The sequence below is a fragment of the Gracilinanus agilis genome, chromosome 3 (genome assembly GCF_016433145.1).
Source record: "Gracilinanus agilis isolate LMUSP501 chromosome 3, AgileGrace, whole genome shotgun sequence".
NCBI classification, from domain to species: Eukaryota; Metazoa; Chordata; class Mammalia; order Didelphimorphia; family Didelphidae; genus Gracilinanus; species Gracilinanus agilis.
The window spans coordinates 102,092,548-102,112,924 of NC_058132.1; the positions used below are offsets into that span (position 1 = coordinate 102,092,548).

The following is a 20,377-nucleotide window of genomic DNA, read 5'->3' on the forward strand; positions in this document are numbered from 1 at the left end:
TCATTAATATTATTATAAACATGAATAGTTCTAAGAAAGCAATCTGCACATCCCTTGGGAGACTCTACTTGGAGAACTGTGGCTTGTGCAAGACTCTTAGGATTTATCCTGGGTCGATTATATCCCAGAACCAAAGAATGTTATAGTTGGAAGGATAGGTGGGAGACTCCAACTCCCTCATTTGACAAGAAGAGGAAGATAAGGCCTAGAAATGTTACTGGTCTAGGCTCATACAACTGGTGTCCGAGTCAAGACTCAAACCCACGTCTCCTGATGCCAGGCCAATGCTGCTCTTTGACACTTTTCTGTCTGTCCCAGACCTTCTTCTAGTGTAACTGAAGACTCTCTTTTTGTGACGTGCCCAGAAACTCGACAGCCAGCGTTGGTGAATGAAAAGACGTGGGAAGTTTAACATGACCATAGAAAACAAAGCAGCATCCACCAAAATGAGCCTTCTGCTTCATCTAAAAGGTAGTCCATTTTGGAGAACCGAGATCAGAAATGGAATTGAGAGGTAATAGCCAAGAACGAAAGAAAGGAATCAGACAGAGTCATGAGGGTTCTGTATCCTTTAGCTATATTTATTTAAGTGACTGTCTTTTGAGTTGGCAGATATCAGGTCTCTGATATTATACCTGAAGAGATACTGTATGTTGCCTATGACATATATGATACAATAGAGGCCTCTTCACAGTGATTTACATTCTCAGACTCAGAGGCTAGGACTTGGCAGTCAGTATTCATCTGAGAGTGACTGTAAATTCATAAAACTCACAGGATGATAAGATTTGGAGCGAGAAGGAACTTTAGAGCCCTTCTGGTCCAACCTTTTCGACTGATTAAAGAGAAAACTGAGATCCAGAAAGGAGGAACCATTTGGCTGAGGTCACCCAGCTAAGACTTTGCAGGCCACACCTAGAGTCGTACCAAAGTCCTCTTACTCCAAAGCTGGTGATCCTTCCGTTATACTATTCTGCCTCCCCAAATGAGGTCATTTCAGGATCAGAGACTCATGGGAAGAGATTTAGCAATAATCATGTACATTTTACAGATAGGAAAGAGGCCCTGAAAAGTTGAAGCGACTCACCCCCATTCAAGAGGTAGCAACAAGCAGATCTAAGATTTGAACCCAAGGCCATGGAGTGCCACAGTCAGCATTCTTTCCATGAGATATGAAAATAGGTCTGGTTAGGGCAAGACTCTTGACTCAGGGCTCCCAATGAATTAGGACTGATTTGTGGAAGGCTAACAGTTCCATAGTGGACAAGCTCAATGGTCACAGATTAGTGTTGGCAACGTCCCTGCAGGATATATTGGGTCCTGCCATGTTGGGCCTCTAGGATAAGACTCTCTCTTTCTCTCACATCCTCCTTCCCAATTTCAGTATAATGTGGGCTTCTCAAATTTGAATCCATAAATCTCTTCTAGCACCAAAGCTGTGCTCTAGGATTGTGGTATCCAACTTGAATATTACCTCATTTTATTATCATTATGACCACTATAATATACTATATACTCTTAATATAATATATTAATATATTATAGTATATGTTACATATATGATATAATAATATAATACATATAATATTAATATAATATAGTATTATCACTAGTCACTTAAACTCTGTTTGCCTCCATTTCCTCCTAGAAATGGTGGCTACCACATGGTACATAAACATCCCTGCGGGCTGTACTTAACACTATCCATGTTCTTTAGTATTTTTATTTTGTTAAGTATTTCCAAATTACATCTCAGTCTGGTTTGGGTTTCACTCGTGCTGGGATCTACAAAGCAGCCCATTGGCAGCATGTTTGACACGTCTGTACTAGGGGGCAAGTGCCATTGGAAATCGGGTTGGGATGTGGTCTGGTCTAATCCAGGGAGGTTAAGTATATTTGTTCCTACTCCCCCAGGCCGGCCGGCCAGCCCTTCTTAAAGTACTCAAATGGCATCAAAGCAATTAGGTAACCCACTGTGGTATACCAGAGAGAACCCTAGAGGTGACGCCAGAAACTAGTCGTCGTAGGCTATGAATTTGCAAGCAGGAAGACCCAAGTTTGAATCGGGACTCGGACATTTACTGGCTGTGCCATCCCTGAGGCTCACTTAACCATTCTGAGCCTAGGTTTTCTCATCTATAAAATGAGGATAACAAATGACATCTACTTTACCAGTTATAGTGAAGACCAGATGAAATAATGTAGATGAAACACTTTGACAACTTTAAGTGCTATGTGAATATTGGCTATTATTATTACTAATAGCTACACGATCACCTTTTTTTTTTTTTGTCTTGTGGCCTCAGTTTCCTTATCTGTAAAATGTTAACAATCATCTCTCTATTACCACCACCACAGGGTTGGTCTGAGAAGGGCATTAGGATGCTAAAGAAATGTGGATTTGTCCTAAGTTATTGATGCCTCAGTGGGTAGAAGAGGGATTTCCCCCCTCTCTTTCCCAGAACAATCCTGTGACTTAGCCTACTAAAGTCTCAGCAGATTTCATCTCTCCGATTGACATGTATTCTAGCTACATCCACTGTGGGGACCTTCCAGGCATCCTACGTCTGGCAACAAAAGCTTTCCTGATGACAGGAGACAGGTGGGCCATGATTTCACGTACTTCCTTGTCACCCGTGATAAGTGGGTGACAGACACCCCAGGGGAAACAGGCCCTCGGGGTCGGAGTGGGGAAGTGTCTGTCCGTTCTCATCAGCCCCATGTGTTTTTCAGCTTGCTGTTTACTCTGGAGGCCCCCAAGAAGTGTCACTCATGCTGGGGATTTTTTAGATCACCAATAGTGGAGGAAGACAGACAAGGGAGGGATTGGGTCCGAGAGACGATCTGAAGTAGTGAGACCCAGCCTTTGGTCCTGGGAAGACTTAGGGTCAGAAAATCTGGCTCTGATGCTAATCCACTGGGCTGTCCCTGGCAAGTTACTTGGCCTCTGTGAGTTCTGGTTTGCTCCTCCTTAAGAGGAGGTAGAATCAATAGGAGTTCTAGTAGAAGAAGCAAACTTAGGTGAAGCTGTGAACATTTCCTAATAATTAGAACCCTGTAAAAAAGTGGAATGGGCTGCCTGAGAGGGTAAGAGGTCAGCGGTCTTCAAGTAGGAGGATGGATAACGGCTTGATGGTCAAAGAGGGGATCCCTTTCATGGATGGACTGGATTCAGGGTCTGCTGAGATCCCTTCCAACTCTCAAATTCAGTGATCTTGTGATCTCATTTATTGATGCTTCCAGCTCTGAGGGTCTGGGACATGCCATGGCTTTACTTCTCCTGGATTTGTGTACTAGGCTGACCCGTCAGTTTGTCGTGAATATAATATTTGAAAACGGCTGGCATGTTTCTGCTCTTACCTTAGATTCCTTACTTGTGGACTATGAGCTTGACATGAGTCAGCAGTGAGCAAGCACGTAGCTCACGTGCTGCTATTCTTTAAGAAGGCCAGTGTTAGGGGAGCAGCGGATTGAGAGCCAGCCTAGAGAAGGGAGGTCCTGGGTTCAAATCTGGCCTCATACACTTCCTAGCTGTGTGACTCTGGGCAAGTCACCGAATCCCCAATGCTTAGACCTTACTGCCCTTCTGCCTTGGAGCTAATACCCAGTATCAATATTAAGATGGAAGGTATGGATTTTTAAAAAAAGGCCAGTGTTTAGACTGGTCTTATTTCTTGAATCACATCTGAAGTAGTATGCTCAGTTTTGGGTACCACTTTAAAAAAAAAAACCTTTCTATTCCATCTTAGAATCAGTAATGTGTATTGGTTCCAAGGCAGAAGAGTGGCAAGGGTGAGGCAATGAGGGTTAAGTGACTTGTCCAGGGTCACACAGCTAGGAAGTGTCTGTGGGTACCACTTTTGGATGACACTGACATCCAAAAGCATCCCCAGAGTGGAGAAAGGCCCCGATGCTTAGAGAACAGGGAACTTTGTGGGAATAGGATACTTGTCGCCTGAAGGTTCATCATGACTTATTATGCTTGGCCCCAGAGGGCTGAAGTAGGAAGAGTGTGTGGAAGTTAAAAAAGGGCAGATTTCAATTTATTATAAGGAAAACTTCTTTAAAAAAATCTTAAAGTGGATTGGATTACCTTATAATAAAGTGAGAATTCCACAAAATTAGAAGTCATTAGCCAAAGGTGGAACAGATTCTTGTAGGAATAGTCATAGGGAAAATTTAGGCACGAGACAGGAATAGGACAAGATGATCTTTGAGTTCCCTTCTAGCTCTGAGATAGCCATGTTTCTACCTCCAAAAGGGACCTTCTGGTCAAATGGTAGGCTCTAGCATCCCTCAGACCCAGCATAAGAATTAGTTCCTGTGTGACAGCTAAGCAAGAAGGCAGTCTTTCTTCACTCTGGGTGGGCTCCCCAAATAGCTTTAGTCAGTGATTTTGGCAAGGTTAGTGGAGAAAACTTACAGATTGAGAAATATATGTCTGTCCTTTACCCACATTGGTTTTGGTAACAACTGAACTACTCATGTAATCAGCAACCTCATTTCGAAAGCCTGAGGCAGACGTCTTTCATCCCTGAGGGTGCTGTCACCAAGGGCGACTTTCTTATTTTCTCAAATGAGTGAGAGAAGGGAACTTGGGACCAAGAGCTGCAGAAGTGATCTGGTGTGTTCCATTTTAAGGGAGATGGTTTACAAGTAGAGCATGTTAAAAATTGAGAGGGACTTTGGAGGTCATCTGGTTCAAGGTTCTCATTTTACAGATGATCAAGTTGAGTCAGGTTTCATAACTCTGTTTTTCATGTATTTTGAAAGAGGAAGCTAGAAAATACAATTGCTTACCTTGAACAAATCACAGACTGTCAGAGCATAGAATTTTAGATTTGGATGGAACTTGGAACAAATGATATTTGGATATAGAATGTTAAAGCTGGAATGGACTTTGGAAGATGGATGGACCTTGGCATATAGGTTGTGAGATGCTTTTGCTAGAAGGACTTTAGATAACAGAATGTTAGTGTTAGTTGAGATCTTAGAAACGATATAATTCAACAGATGAGGTGAAAAGGATGCTTAGACAAGCAAAGTGACTCTTGTCATACTACCTATATGAGTGCCAGGCACAAAACACTGAACAGAAATGAGGGGGTATCTTCCTGTATGCTCAAAATATCAACCAAGGGCTTATTTCTCTCTATTTCTTTCTCTTATAAAACAGTTCCCCTCTCCAACCAGAAAATATATGTAGCTGCTCTGAAATGTTTCGAGATGATGCCAAGTAAAATGCCAGATCTCGACTGAGCAAGGAAGTGTCTTGGATATGGTAGTCCTGGATTTCAGCAAAATCATGGACAGAATTTTTTATGCTTTTCTGATAGAAAAGATGGAGAAATGTAGGCTAGATGGCAGCATAGTTTGGAGGTTTTGGAAATGGTTTAATGATTGGACCAAAAATAAAGTTTCTAGTGGAATGCCCTAGGGATCTTTCTTTTGCCCTGGCACCATTTATAACATTTTTTTAATCAATTACTTGAATGAAACCACAGATCCAATTTACTTATCAAATTTATAGGTAAGACAAAGCTGGAAGGGATAACTAATATGTCAGATGACAGAGTGAGGATACAAAAATATCTGACAGTCTAAAATGATGGGTTCAGTATAATAAGATAAAATTAAATAGGGATAAATATAAGAGTGCTACACTTGGGTTAAAAAAATTAACAGGACAAGTACAGGACCAGGTGATGTGTAGCTACATAGCAAGTAATAGTGAAAAGGATTTGGAATGTCAAGTCATAGTTTAAAACTGGACACAACTGCTATTTAGTCTAATTTCTTCAAAAAACAGGTGGGGGAAAATGAGGCCCAGGAGGATTAAGTGATTTGCCCAAGGTCACACAACTAGTAAATTGGAGAGTCAGATTTTGAACCTAGATTCTCAGACTCCAAATCCAGTGTGCCATGTTGTCCCTCAGGGTTTAGATGGGGCCAAAAGAATAACAAAGGTTTCAGAAAGTATTGCTCAAGGATGCATAACTGACCAAAGAAGGTCAAGCTGAAGGAAATGGGGATTTTTGAGAAGATGGTGAGTGAGTGGGATACACATGAAGTATGTCTTTAAATTTTTAAAGGGCTGACATGATGAGGAGGGTTTACACTTTTCCTCCCTGGTTCCCGAGGCTAGAACCAGGATCAGTGGGTGGAATCATGCTCTTTTTAAGGGAAAAAATCCCCATCCTAAAATTAGAGCTATCCCAAAGTGGAATGAACTTTCTTGGGAGGTTGTGAATTTTCCATTACCAGAAATCTTCCCATCAAAGGCAATATGATTCCTCGTTTGGAATATTGTAGAGGAGATTCGTGAGTAGATTCGTGAGTAGATTCTAGTTTGGTTGGGTGGTCTCTGAGGTCCTTTCCAACTAAGACATTTTGTGATATGTGATTCAAATAGGAAAGTCAAACCCAAGGCTATCGAGAGTTCTAGGGTAGGAGAAATCAAAAGTTTCATTCCTGTTTTCCTCTCCCTGCTCTCAAACACAAAAGAGCAGAGAGGAGCAGCAGGGCCACAGTCATCGGACAAATACTTATTTCTGGCTCCTGTAGTGACTTGAATGCAGGCTGTAGTTAGCTTATGGGTTTGGGTAAGCCAATTCCCAGTCTGTCCTGGGATGGCTCCAAGGGAAGTCATCCCCTTATCCTGGGATCAGACAACTTCCCCAAGGGCCTTCTGTAATCCTCAGAAACTATAAATAGTTACCTGCACCATTCCCTTGTGTTCTTGTCCCTCCTCAGGGGGTCCTTCCCAATTTCCCCCAAGTCTCTTCTTTTTGTGATTACTCTCCATTTTTACTTTATATAGGGTATGCCATTTGTGCAATAAAAGCTTCAAACAGCATTAAGACTTACGGCATTCTCTGTCTATATCTTGTGGTAACTAGGTCTTCTCCACTAAACTGTGACTTGCCTAGGGTGAAACAGTTAAGAAGGGTCTAAGGCCAGATTTGGACCCATGACCTCTCCTCTCCAGGCCTGGCTCTCCATCCACTGAGCCATCTGGCTGCTCCCTTTTGCTTTAATTTGTAACATCCAGCACTTAGCGCCCAGTTTGCATCATGGTGTATCTGTAGAACACTGGTGCTTGGAAGGGATCTCAGTGACATGTATTGGAAAGATAGTTGGACCTGGGAGTTATGAGTCCTGGGTTCATTACTCAGGACATTCTAGCTACACGATTAGGGGTAAACATCTTAAAAACTCTGAGCCTCAGTTGTGGTTGTCCAGTCATTTTTCAGTTGTGTCTGACTCTTCATGACTCCTTCTGGGGTTTTCTTAACAAAGGCACTGGGGTGGTTGGTCATTTCCTTCTCCGGTTCATTTTATAGATGAGGAAACTAAGGGAAACAGGGTGAAGTGACTTGCCCAAGGTCACCCAGCTCGTGTCCGAGCCTGGATTTGAACTCAAGAAAATGGGTTTTCCTGGCTCCAGGCATGGCATTCTATTTATATCCTTTTCTCACTCTCTCTTGTCTATCTACAATATCTATGTGTATCTGTAATGTTTCCACCTTTATAGATTTTAAAGTCACATAACTGCAAGGACTTTGTATTTTTCATATTTATATCTCTAGTCTCAATTCTTTAGTTTTCTTCCCTTCTCTTCCTAGTTCTTCCCTGTGGGGTTAAATGGAAGAAGCATAATGTCTCTTGTCTATTCTTTGGTGAGACAAACTTGCTGTCTTCACAAGGGAGTCTTCCCTTCTCCTGGCTAAACATTCCTAGTTCCTTCAACCAGTCCTTGTACAACATGGTCTCAAATCTCCCCTTTATCATGGTCATCGTCCTCTTCATGTGTCTTACTGTGTCAGTGTTTTCCCTCAAAATGGGATACCCACTGAGTTTTTATTCACAACAAGACAAATATGGAAATGAAATTTATTTTGCATGACTATGTGAATAATCTCTAGCAAATGACTTGTCTTCTCCGTGAGTGAGGAGGGCAGGGAGGAAGAGAATTTGGAACTCGAAATTAAAAAAAAAAGACAAATGTTTAAATTGTCTTTATACATAATTGGGAAAAATATTATTTAAAAAGGGAACAAAAAGGGACACCTGGAACTGAATATGGTGCTCTGGATGAAGTCTGACCAGGGCAGAAGAAAGTAGGATAATTTCTTTTTCTTTTTTTGAGGGTGGAGTAGTGGGAGGTATCCATACTTCCAGAGGACTAGAGACTCATTGTCCACTAGAATGCCCAAGTCTTTTTCAGTGCCAGCCATTGATTGGGGATGTCCCCAGGTATTCCTGTACCTTGAAGAGTGCATCACAAACAGATTCAGGTTTTGAATGGAAGGGACCATAGAGACCAGTCACATAAATAAGGGACTTGTCCCGAGTCCTACAGAGAACTAGGTGCCAGGACTCCTGATTCCCAGGCCAGGCTCTTTCTACTACATATGGTGCCTCCCATACTTTCTATGTCCGTACTTCAGGATGCTTTGAATGTACCCTTATTCCCTCTACTGTTTTAATGATCTTTAATATTCACTGATGTATAAAAAAATCATGATCCTACGGTCTCTCTGGTGGTGAGCCTCTTTCTACCAGGCTAGCCCTCAGATGACTGATATACAATATCTCATTGGAATCATACTCCAAGCCTTTCCTACTGGCAGGGGGGACCTATTAGACATTTGGTTCCATAGGTTCAGCTTTTGAGAATGCAAGGTCCTCTCAATTGGTCTTAGGAGCTATCTCCTAGAATAGATGCCCTTTTTTTTTTTTTTTTTTTTTTTTTTATAAAACCCGTAACCTTCCATCTTAGAATCAATACTGTGCATTAGTTCCAAGGTAGAAGAGCAGGAAGAGCAAGAGGTGAAGTGATTTGCCTAGGACATATAGCCAGGAAGTGTCTGAGGCTAGATTTGAACCCAGGATTTCCTATCTCCAGGCTTGGCTCTTAATCCACCAAGCCACCTGGATGCTTAATTAAATTTTTGCTGCCTATGTGCATAAAAGGTGTTTCGGAGTCTTGAGAGGCTCATCTTCCTGGTGGCACCAGATTTTGCAGCTGCCCCCCTGGTTATACTATTTGTGCCTTTGGAAGCTAGGCAAATTCTTCCAGGCTACCCAGAAAGGTCAGTGAAGGATTCTGACTCTCCCTAACATGTTCCATTTCCATTTTTATCCTTTTCACATGGTAGCAAGAGAGCAAACTTCCCAGCGAAGGAATGATGAAAAGTTATTAGGAAGGAAAGAGACCCATTCTCCATCTTCAAGTGAATGCATGCTCCCACTTGGAAGAACAATGGGAGTCATTCTTGAGTCTTCAGGACACAGTCTATTAATACCAAGTTAGTCAAGAAGGGTCCCTAGTCCAGGATCAAGTTCATAGCATGTACAAATCCCCAAATATCAGAGCTGAAATCGGCCTTAGGACATAGAACATCCGTGTTAGAAAGGACCTTTGAATGGAGAATGTTAGTAAACTGAACATCGAGCTAGAATGGACACTATTGGAGCTGAGAGAAGCCACACCTTGTCTATGGCAGTGATTCCCAAAGTGGGTGCCACCGCCCCCTGGTGGGTGCTGCAGCGATCCAGAAGTGCGGTCATGGCCACAGGTGCATTTATCTTTCCTATTAATTGCTATTAGAATTTAAAAAAAAATGAATTTCCGGGGCACTAATAAATATTTTTTCTGGAAAGGGGGCAGTAGACCAAAAAAGTTTGGGAATCACTGAACTATAGAATATTGAGTCCATTTTCAAGCCCATAAAGGAGTGGAGATGTGTATTAGGGGTCAGAACCGGTTTGTAATGGATCTGAGATTAGAATCTGGGTCTCTTGACTTCCAGGTCAATGGTCTCTGCCTAATCCGCACTTGGAGAATGACCCTCAATTTCCGCAAACTTCAAAGCCTACGGATACTTTATGTGTTAAGCCATCCGTATTTGTGCGAGGACAGGCAGCCTGGGAAATTGAAATGAAGAAATACTTGGCAGAAGGCAGAGGAGATCTGGCAATGACAGGTGATGGTGGAGGGTTGACATCCCTCCAAGTGGAGCTTGATTGGGTCAAAATCTGCTCGAGCGTCCCCATGCAGCTGGATGACAGACATTCTCTGCCTGGGACAAAGCTCCCCCTGGGGAACCACTTCCTTTAGGAGTCTCATTGCTCGGACTATCGAAGCGTCCCCCCCGCTTTGCCCCTGCCCTTCCTGGCAAACCATCGGACTATAGAACAGCTGTCTCCCAGGCCTCCCACTCCCGGCCACACCTGATGCCCCCACGCGTGCCAACGTCCGGAGGCCTGCTGGCCTTTGGCTACCAGCCAAGGCTTCAGAGGCCTCCCTTCCTTCCCGTGGAGGTCATTAAAATACCTATTATGGAGATGGCCTTGCGTGGGTGGGCCCCGCCCTTTGTCTGAAGGACAACCAAGCCCACGCATGAACATCTCTACGGAAAGGACTCAGGGTTTAAGGTCCTCCCCTCGCCTTTGTCCCGCCTATTCCTCACGTCCACAGCCAATCAAACCGTGCTGCTCTGCCCCACCCGGAGGAGGGACAGTCTGCGCTGGCTCCCAGGGACCGATCCCCCTCCATGGAGGCTTACATTGGCTACTGAATCATCTGGCTCACCATACAATGGCATGCAGCAAGGCAGGGAGGGGCGGGAGAGGTTCCCCTGGTTGGCTTACCTATGTCTGAAATCTTTATTTCTGACAGAAGACGGGAATGCAGGAAATAGAAGAAAGAATATGAAGTGTTAGAAGCTGGGATAGAAGCATTATTAGCAGACTGAAAACTTGACAGCAATGGTACCGCGCGGCGCGATAATAAATAAAGATTTAGCAGCTGGGACGCAGATATATTTCAGACTGGATGGGACTTGTCAGCGGGCTCCCTCACAAGCCGCCGCGCATCGCGGAGGACGCAGGATTTTAGCCGCTCCAGAGACGCTCGCAGAGAGGAACCGCAGCTCAGGCGGCTGACATTCTGGTCCTTTAACAAGGCTGAGATGGGGATTGAAAAATGTTTCTTTTGAATGATGATTTAGAAATATGTGTGTCTATACATCTATAGGCAGGGATATAGATAAATAGACATTTTTTTTTTAAATTTTTAAAATCCTAATATCTTTTTTATATATATCCTATATTCATTTTATTTGTTACAGGGCTGGGCAATGGACACATTTCTTTATAGATGTAGTTAAACATGTATAAAATGCCCTTCTTCTTCCCCTTCTCCTGCTGAAATTCTTCCCATCCTTCAAAGCCCAGATCAGGTGCCGTCTCCTCATAGAAGTCAACCCTGATTCTCTCCCCCAACACGGAAGTAATTTCCTACTTCTTTTTTTTTAATTTAAAAAAAGTTTTTTATTTTGAATATTATCCCATACATATTTCATGTTTTTTCCCTCTCCCTCAGACCCCACTCACCTCGCTTAGCCAATGCACAATTCCACTGGGTTTTACATGTGTCATTGATCAAGACCTAATTCCCTCTTTCTTGAATTGTTCCCATCACTTTGTTTATATGCCTCTTATTTACTCATTGAGTTCTATTTAGTGGTCCTTCACATCATTATTACTCTGCATTTCTATTTTGTATTTTGTATTATAGCCATCTGTATATATGTCTTATCTCTTCCACCATCAATTTCATTCCTCCTGCCCCCCAAGGACTATTAAAAAAAAAAAAGGGTGTTCCATTTGGCTGGAATACAGGAATAAAAGAAGATAAAGCTGGAAGGCCTGGGTGGTGCTAGTTTGTAGAGAGTCTAGAATTTAGCAAGAGTTGTTTAAAATTTAATTGGTAGACAATAGGGAGCCACTGAGTGTTTCTGAGCAGGAGGGATTTTTCTGACAGTGATCTGAAGTCTGAATTTCAGGAAAGGAAGAGGAGGTAGCAAGGCCTGTTAGAAAGCTGATGTGATCATCTGAGTGAAAGGGAATGAGGGCCCAAATTAGGGTGGCACAGTGGGAAGAGAGAAGATGAGATGAGGGAGACCCTACAAGGGTGGCTATGTATCTCCCGTCTTCGGGTTCCCTATGGTGAACTGCACGGCTCTCTGCATATACTAGGAATAGGTGAATGTTTGCTGAAAGTGTATGTATGATTTATTTTTTTATTTATTATTATTATTTTTTTTGGGTAAACCCTTACCTTCTGTCTTGGAGTCAATACTGTGTATTGCTCCAAGGCAGAAGAGTGGTAAGGGTGGGCAATGGGGGTCAAGTGACTTGCCCAGGGTCACACAGCTGGGAAGTGTCTGAGGTCAGATTTGAACCCAGGACCTCCTGTCTCCTGGCTTAGATCTCTATTTTCATAGGCCTTTATAACAGTTGCATTCAGTCCTCATTTTTATGTCTGTTAGCTCATTTAATCTTGGTAGTAGGCCTTTGAGAGATGGACAGGACAGGGAGGACCATCCCTGTTTTACCAAACTGGGAAGCTGGTAGATTGAGAAATTAAGGGCCTTGTCCACAGTCACAATGGGGGATAATGCAAATGTTTTTCTCTTAATTCAGTTTTATTCAATTTAACAAACATTTATTAAGCAGCTGCTTGGTGCCAGACATGGGCCATGCAAAGACAAAAAACAAAACCTTCCTTGCCCTCAAAGAGATTATATTCTATTGCAAAAGGGACAGAAAACCTTCACAGTAAATTATAACGCAAACTAAGGGGTGAGAGGTACAAAAGAGGCATCTGATAAAGGCTCTTGGGTCTCCCCCTCCTTAAAAAAAAACAAACCCTTACCTTCTGTCTTAAAATCAACAACAAGTATCGGTTCTAAGGGATAAGAGCAGTATGGGCCAGGTAAGTGACTGGCCCAGGGTCAAACAGCCAGGAAGCATCTGAGGTCATATTTGAACCCAGGACATTCTGTCTCTAGGCCTGGCTCTCAATCCACTGAGCCACCCAGCCGCCCCTTCTTTGGTCTTTTTGAGGAGGGTTTGCTTTCAGTGGGGTAGAAGAGAGGAAGCTCCACAGGGGAGGCGGAATCGGTCAAGAGAAGTCTCTCAAAAGGAAGAGATGAAGAGGGCCCGCCTCACAAGCGTGTGAGATGGCCTATGGGATGCACAGAGCTGGAAGATGGCATTTTGAATTCATGGAACAGCTGGCCATCCAGTTTGGCCAGCAATATGGTGCAGTGAAGGAGAATAATGGGAATCATGCATTGGAAAAGATTCCAACTCAAGTTTTCTGGCTCCAAATAAAGTGTTTGTTGCACTAAACCATCCTAACTTTCCTAAAAATAGTGCAGGAATATAAGCCGTAAGCCATTCTTACTTTTAGGGGCAGGGTTTTCTCTTCTCATCCCTCAGAGTGTCATAAGATCATCGATTTGGAGCTAGAAGAGACTTCAGAGGTCAGTCTAGTCCAACCTTCTCATTTTAGAGGTACAGAAAGTGAGGTCCAGGAGACCTGCCCAGGGTTACACAGATTGTATGAATGGGAGGCAGGATTCCCACAAAGGTCTTCCTCTTCCAGACTCCAAATCTAGTACAAATCCCCTACCCCATGCTTCCTTTCCTGAATCTCCCCTCCTCTCCACCTACAAATATCCAAAATTACAGGCTGGTATTGTGTGGACACCATTCACATTCAAATTCAATTCAACAAATATTTATTAAATAGCTATGGTGTATATAGCTCTGTGCCCAGGGATCATGAGAAATTTAGGTTTAGATAAGATGGGCTCCCTCAAGGAGTTTATCATCTAGTAGAGGGGAAAACTGAAACAGAAACCATGAAAGAGGGACTAAAGAGAGGAAAATGGCTTAATTATGAAAAAGCTACATCTAGATGGATTTATTTCACAATGGAGACTCTGGGCCTCTGAGCTATCTCCCTGGCACCCTGACCTCCTAGAATCTCCATTGTTAATAAAAAAAAATATGTACCACCAGAATCCTGGGTGCTGATGTTGCTGGGGCAGGCCTGAGGACCCCAAGTGCCCTGGAATCTGGTAGTAAAAATAGGTTAACTGTAACATCTACGCTAGCTGTAAGGCTCTCTTTTGGGGACATCTAGACAAGGACCTCAAAACCCAGTGATTATAGATGCTTTCTTCCCAGTGAAGGAGGGAATGGGGAGGGGAAGGGAATAAGCATTTATGCCAGGCAATATGCCAAGTGCCTTATAAATATTGTCTCATTTGATCCTCACAGCAACCTACAAGGTGGGTGCTGTTTTTATCCCCATTTTACTGTTGAGGAAACTGAAGGAAAGAGGTTAAGCAGCTTCCTCAGGGTTACATGGCTATCCCCAGGATTGGATTTGAACCTCAGTCTTCCTGACTCTGGGTACACTGTGCCATCTAGTTGCCCAATGGAAAAAAAATTCCTTAGGTCATAGGATTTAGAATTGTAAAGGAACTTAAGAGATAATTTTTTTTAACCCTCACTTTCCATCTTAGGATCAATACTAAGTATTGGTTCCAAGGCAGAAGAGAGGTACGAGCTGGGCAACTGGGGATAAGTGGCTTGCCTAGTGTCACACAATTTGGAAGGGTTGAGGTCAGATTTGACTGAGAGATCATCTTGTACAACCCCTTCATTTGGGGATGGAGCATCAAACCTGGGATTCCATCAATTTGATGGAAAACTCCTTCCACCAAGGAACTATAGCACCTCATTAGTAATGAAGTCTTAAAGAATAGTCCAGGGCACTTAGACATGAAATCATTTGCTTGAGGTCATATACCCACATGTGCCAGAAGCGGGGCTTGAACTTGGGTCTTCCTGACTCCAAGGCTGACCCCTCTCCATTATCTACTACTCCATGCTGCCCTCATGTCACAGATTTAGAAAAAAAAAAAAGAAAAAAAAAAAGGAGTGAGTTTTACAAAGATGAAATGATTTACTCAGGGTCACCCAGAGGTGGAATCCTGTTCTTGGGCTTCTGATTCTAAGTCCAGTGAGAGCCCCGAAGCCCCCAGAAACCATGAGCTTCGTGAGAGCAGGGATCAGCTCTTAGATCATAGATCTAATGATCATAGATCGGCTCAGGGCTGCTAGCTCCTCGCTATCCAGGACATGAGAGATGCTTAATACATACTGGCTGAATTGACTGAATGTTGACGAGGTGTCTGTGTATTTAATGCATCCACAAACCTGTTCCTTCCATCCAACTAGAGCATGAGCTTTGTGAGGGCAGATCTCATCTTAAACTAGGTACCTTCCCAGGAACAAGCATGGTTCTATGAAAACAGCCATCACATCAACACTGTTTATTACTGAATCACCTTGAATGTTGGAGAGGTCAGCCATGAGCATTTTGGACATGCTTAGGTCCTTCCCTCTCCTTGGTGAGTGTCTAGACCAGAATTGGATGCTTAACAAACCCCTTTGTTATTCTCTCCTTAGCATCTAGCAGAGGGCCTGGCATACTGTAGTTATTTAATCAATGCTCCTTGAATACAAAAGGATAAATAAATGACTGAATGAACATTTAAGGAGGAAAGAAATCTATAATCTGCTCGTTAGGGACTGAAACCAACTGGCATCAACATTTTAACATCTCCATGAAGATATTTATTAAAAAAAATTCTTCTGTGCTTTATTTGAGAGAGACTTCCTGAATAAATTCTGGGATTCTTGTAAAGGCTTCCACTTAAGAGAATGAATATTAGATTGGAAGCTCTTTGAGGGCAGGTATTTTTTTTTTTTTTTTTTTTTGCCTTTCCTTGCATTCTCAGTCTAGCACATAGCAGGCCCTTCAAAAATGCTGCCTGATTGATAGTCATTTATAGGAGCAAGCTGGATAGGCCCCAAATAAAGATCTTATAGTTAAAAAATAAATAAATAATGCCCTCTTCATTCCACTCTCTATAGAATAGCTCTTCTTATAGACTTTGGCATGGCCTTGACCTTCGAGGATTCTTTCCATTCCAAAATTTGACAGTGTTGAGAAATTACCTTAGGGAGGGAACTTACCCAGGGAGAGACCTCAGCCTCATTTGCCCCACTTGTGGAGTGGAATGATTGGTCCACAGAGGCTCCAACCCAGACAGCCTCGTTCATGCTGTGGCGCCATCTTGGGAGTCCCAGTGGCTAATTCTAGCTGGGCCCCATAAGAACAGGAGAAACAGGATAGGTGAAAAATATGATGAGAGGGTCATTACCTTAACTCCAGGATGTTGGTGACATTGCCAGAGGGAAAGATCCTCCGAATGTAGTTGAAGTCACCAACGTAGAGGCTCCCATCTGAGCCACACACGAGGGCCACTGGAGCCAGGAGCTTGTTGCCATCGGCAAGGCCATTACAGCTAGGACAGGAAATGCTTCGCCGCCGTCCATTCCCCATGATGCTTCCAATGACAGGTGGCTGCTGGGATACAAACTGATTTTCTCCATTTCCTTTATGCAGTATACCTAGGACACAGGTGAGGAAAAAAAAAAGGTAACTCAGGATGAAGAAGTTTTATTTTCTTCCCAATGGATGAGTCAGGGACACACCTTGATTTAAAACAATGAAGTCTCCTATCCTGAAATTCCGAGCTGGAAGAGTTTTTAGAGATGATCTTATTTAACCCTCTCATTTTATAAAGGCCCAGAGAGGAGAAATTTGGCCCAAGGTTACACTGGTAATGAACAACAGATCTGGGATATGAAGCCAAGCCCTCTTGTTACAAAAATCTAGGGAGCTTTCTTCCATGCTAAACTGTCTATTTGATTTCTATTCAACATAAAATTTTAGAAACAGATAATGGTTAGCCACATATAAATTTGCCAAATTTAAAAAAGAAACCCTCCTAAGTTAAATTAAGGGGGTAGGTAGGTGGCTCAGTAGATCAGGTCCAGAAAACTGGGAGATGGTGGGTTCAAATCTGGCCTCAGATATTTTCCAGCTGCAGGATCCCAGGCAAATCACTTAACCTCATTGCCTAGCCCTTACCACTCTTCTTTCTTGGAACCAATACACAATATTGATTCTAAGACAGAGACTGAGGGTTTAAAAAAAAAGGCTAACTTAAAAATTCTTATAAGAAGGTGATAAAACTTTTACATCTCTGAGAAATAGATAAATGGAAGCAGGGATATAGTGCCATTTCCTCTGATCATAATTGCTCTTTGTTTTTTTAATTCACCAGTTCAGTTCAGTATAGGACAATGCTGCCTAACTACTGGTCAAGATCCTCGGCCTCCATTCATTTCATTATCCTTGCTTAAATCTATAGTGCCTTCTTTCTCTGTTTTGCTTTGTTTTGTTTTTCCTTAAAAACCTTTGCTTTCTATCTTCGAATCAATACTATCCACTGGTTCTAAGGTAGAAGAACAGTCAGAGCTAGGCAATGGGGTTAAGTGATTTTCTCAGGGTCGCACCGTTATAAAGTATTAGAAGTCAGATTTGAATCCAAGATCTCACTCTCTAGGCCTGGCTCTCAATCCACTGAGCCACCAAGCTGCCCCCTGTCTCTGGTTTTGCTGAATTGTTTTTCTTTGTTATAATAGTTCCTTAGGTGGTAATGATGGTAGTGGCAATGGGCATGTATCCAGAAATTTCTATGCATAAACAAAAGGCATCAAAACAATTTATTTTGAAAAATCTGTGCTTTATTTGAGAGAGACTTCCTAAATAAATAAATTCTGGAATTCTTATAAAGTCTTTTACTCAAGAGAGTGAATATTATACTGCGAACTCTTTGAGGACAGGCACAGTTTTTTTTTTGTTTTTGTTTTTGTTTTTGTTTTTTGCCTTTCCTTGTATCCCCAGCACTTAGCAGGGTGTCTGGTAACTTAGTAAGCCCTTCATACATGCTGGATGACCAACCACCATTTACAGGATCAAGCTGGATAGGTCAAAAATCTAGGTAATGTACTTAAGAAAATAAATTACACTAAGATACAGTGGGGGAAAGTTGTTGATAGTGGCCTGGGTTTTAGGGCTATGGTGTCTATTTTCCCCCCAGAACTTTAGATTTTAAAAGGAATATGGAGAAGTATCATGGTGCTCATTTCATCAAACACTGGAATTATTGAAATCTTCCTCAATGAAATCCAGGGATACTCTAAAGCAACAGTAGGCAACCTTTTTGGCTGTGAGAGCCATAAACGCCTGCGGAAGGAGGAGGATGGAGGCGGAAGGCACTGGAATATGGGGCAGGGGCTGAAGGGCCCCCTGGGGCACATCCTGGGGCTCTGCCTAGACTGGCCAGTCGGGAGGTGGAGCCAGACCCCTGCTCTAAAGAGTCTGAGCAATCCACCCAGGAAAAACCAAGTGGCTGATGAACACCTTTCACCACCAAGGTCACAATATATACTTAGCAAGAAGGTCACTGAGTTGGTCCACATATCTTGGAGAATATTGCTAATTTAGCTAGGCTCAGATTTGAAGAGGAAGAGAAAAATCTACTAATTTGAACTTGATTTAAAAAAAGGTTTATAAGTTTTAATAATACTAAGCTGCTTCTTATTGCTGCAAAAGCTCATATTTCTATTACTAATATTCTCACAGTGATGTCCATGGCTATGAATGAAGGAATGGCATTGCAACTGAACCAAAAGACAATGGGCAAGATGCCACAGATATCAGGGTCATGTGACTGAAAATGACCAGTAGGTGAGATGCAGTGTGAAATCACGTTCACGCCATCAACAGCATTTAGAGATGCAAAAGGAGGTTGGTCAATCATGAAGGCTAACAGAGATAACCTGGTGTGCCGATGGTACCCACACAAAGTTCAAAGACCCAGAGGGATGCATCTAGTGTCTTGGGCATAAATTCTATGGGGGATTTGAGAAAAAATTTAGGGCAAGAGTCCCAGGGGGTGAGATGGCATGGAAATACTGAGGGAATAGTGACCGATACTTTTCCATTTTTACAAAGAATGGAAGAAGTTCACTTAAATTTCAGAGAGAGATAATGCCAGGAAGGGTGAGATGCAGAAACAGGTTTCCCAGGGAGGTTATCAAAGCACCATCTGTAGAGAGCTTTAAAAAATTGGATTGACAACCATCTGTGTTGGATGCATATCTTTTCCCCAGCTTGTAGACAAGGGTTTAAATTGGATGCCTGGAAGGCCACCTGTCAGTGAAATACAAGATAGGATTCTTGCATAGGGTGGAAACTTGGACTAAATGAACCCTATCAGCCCTAAGACTCTTCAAAGCACTCTCTGAAAGGATGAGAAGGTTATTAAAGCGATAACAAATCTCACTTTTCCTTTAACATGTATGGACAAAAAACTACTTCTTCAGAATTTTTTTTTATGAGTAAGTTTGTGCTTTGTTCTTGTTAACTAATGTGACTGTTTTAATCTAAAAACCATCTTGCATGCTGTGGGATCCATATTGCTGAGAGGGGTTCAAGCTGCAGCACAGAATTCCATAGTGCCCCCCAGAGCTCTAAGAGAGGGGGCAGTTGGAGTCCTGGTATAAAAAGGCAGGCACCCTGCTTGCAGGGTCCTGGGTCCTGATCCTGATCCTGGTGCTGTCTCTTTGCTCTTGGATCTGAGCAGAGGGGCAATCTGTGTGGCTCTGAGCTGAGCCATTCAGTCTCAGACAGCCAAAGCTGTTTTACTTTTTTAGACCTTCAAGCAAAATCACAGTCTACCTTAGTTTAGCTATCTAGGTTTAGAAAGAAGAATATCTAAAGGCTTAGAGAGGAGACCAGCCATTCAAGATACATTTCCCCCTTTGGGGGGAGGGGCTGTTTTAGACATAACTGTTTAGGTAGTTTTCTCCTTACCTATCAATCCTAAGCCATTTCCCCCTTCCCATTTCCTGATATCATTAAACCCTTAACATTCAACTCATGATCTTTGTTAGAATTTTTACAGTCTTTGTAGAATATGGCAAAGCCGTTGACAATCTGATATTAAAGCCAACCCAACAATGATTTATCAAGTATTTGGCCACAGTTTGAGGAGCTGTTGTTTGCCCTTCATTTTCAAAAAGAATTAATGACATCACAGGAGCTCCTCAAATTCTGCCTCGCTTAAATCCAATTCATACACAATTCAAGATATCACTCCATGAGGTCCTTTGTTGGGCTGGCTACAAGTCTGTCCTGAAGATCAGCCTCACCCACCCCACCATCCCTTTCAGTCTCATGAAGGTCCACCTCATGGTCGCTGTGGAAGGGCACCTCTTCAGGAAGTGGTTCGCCGCCGCCCCAGACCTCTCCTACTATTTCATCTGGGACAAGACTGATGTCTACAACCAGAAGGTGTTTGGCCTCTCAGAAGCCTTTGGTGGTAAGCTGCCTGCTGTTTTTAGATTCATGCTTTCAGGATCGAGCATGTAATACCTACCTTCTGCCCTCCCTTCTTTGGTTGCTCCTCCTTCCTCTTCCTACCCTTCAATACACACCTCACTTGAATAAGTCACTCCTCTTTGAGCCTAAATTTCTTCATCGATCAAATTTCTTGTTCAAATGTTTCAGTTGGGTCTGACTTCATGACCC

At 42.7% G+C, this 20,377-nt stretch overlaps 1 protein-coding gene across 1 annotated transcript in view; it reads right to left on the reverse strand.

The window, feature by feature from the left end:
* Nucleotides 1-20,377, reverse strand: part of TENM4 (teneurin transmembrane protein 4) — a 215,150-nt gene that overhangs the window by 61,924 nt on the left and 132,849 nt on the right. Inside the window, exons 12-13 of the mRNA XM_044668931.1 lie at nucleotides 16,095-16,344; nucleotides 10,657-10,677 (exon numbers count right to left, since the gene is read on the reverse strand). Coding sequence (XP_044524866.1) covers nucleotides 10,657-10,677; nucleotides 16,095-16,344 — 271 coding nt within the window. The remainder of the gene's footprint in view (nucleotides 1-10,656; nucleotides 10,678-16,094; nucleotides 16,345-20,377) is intronic.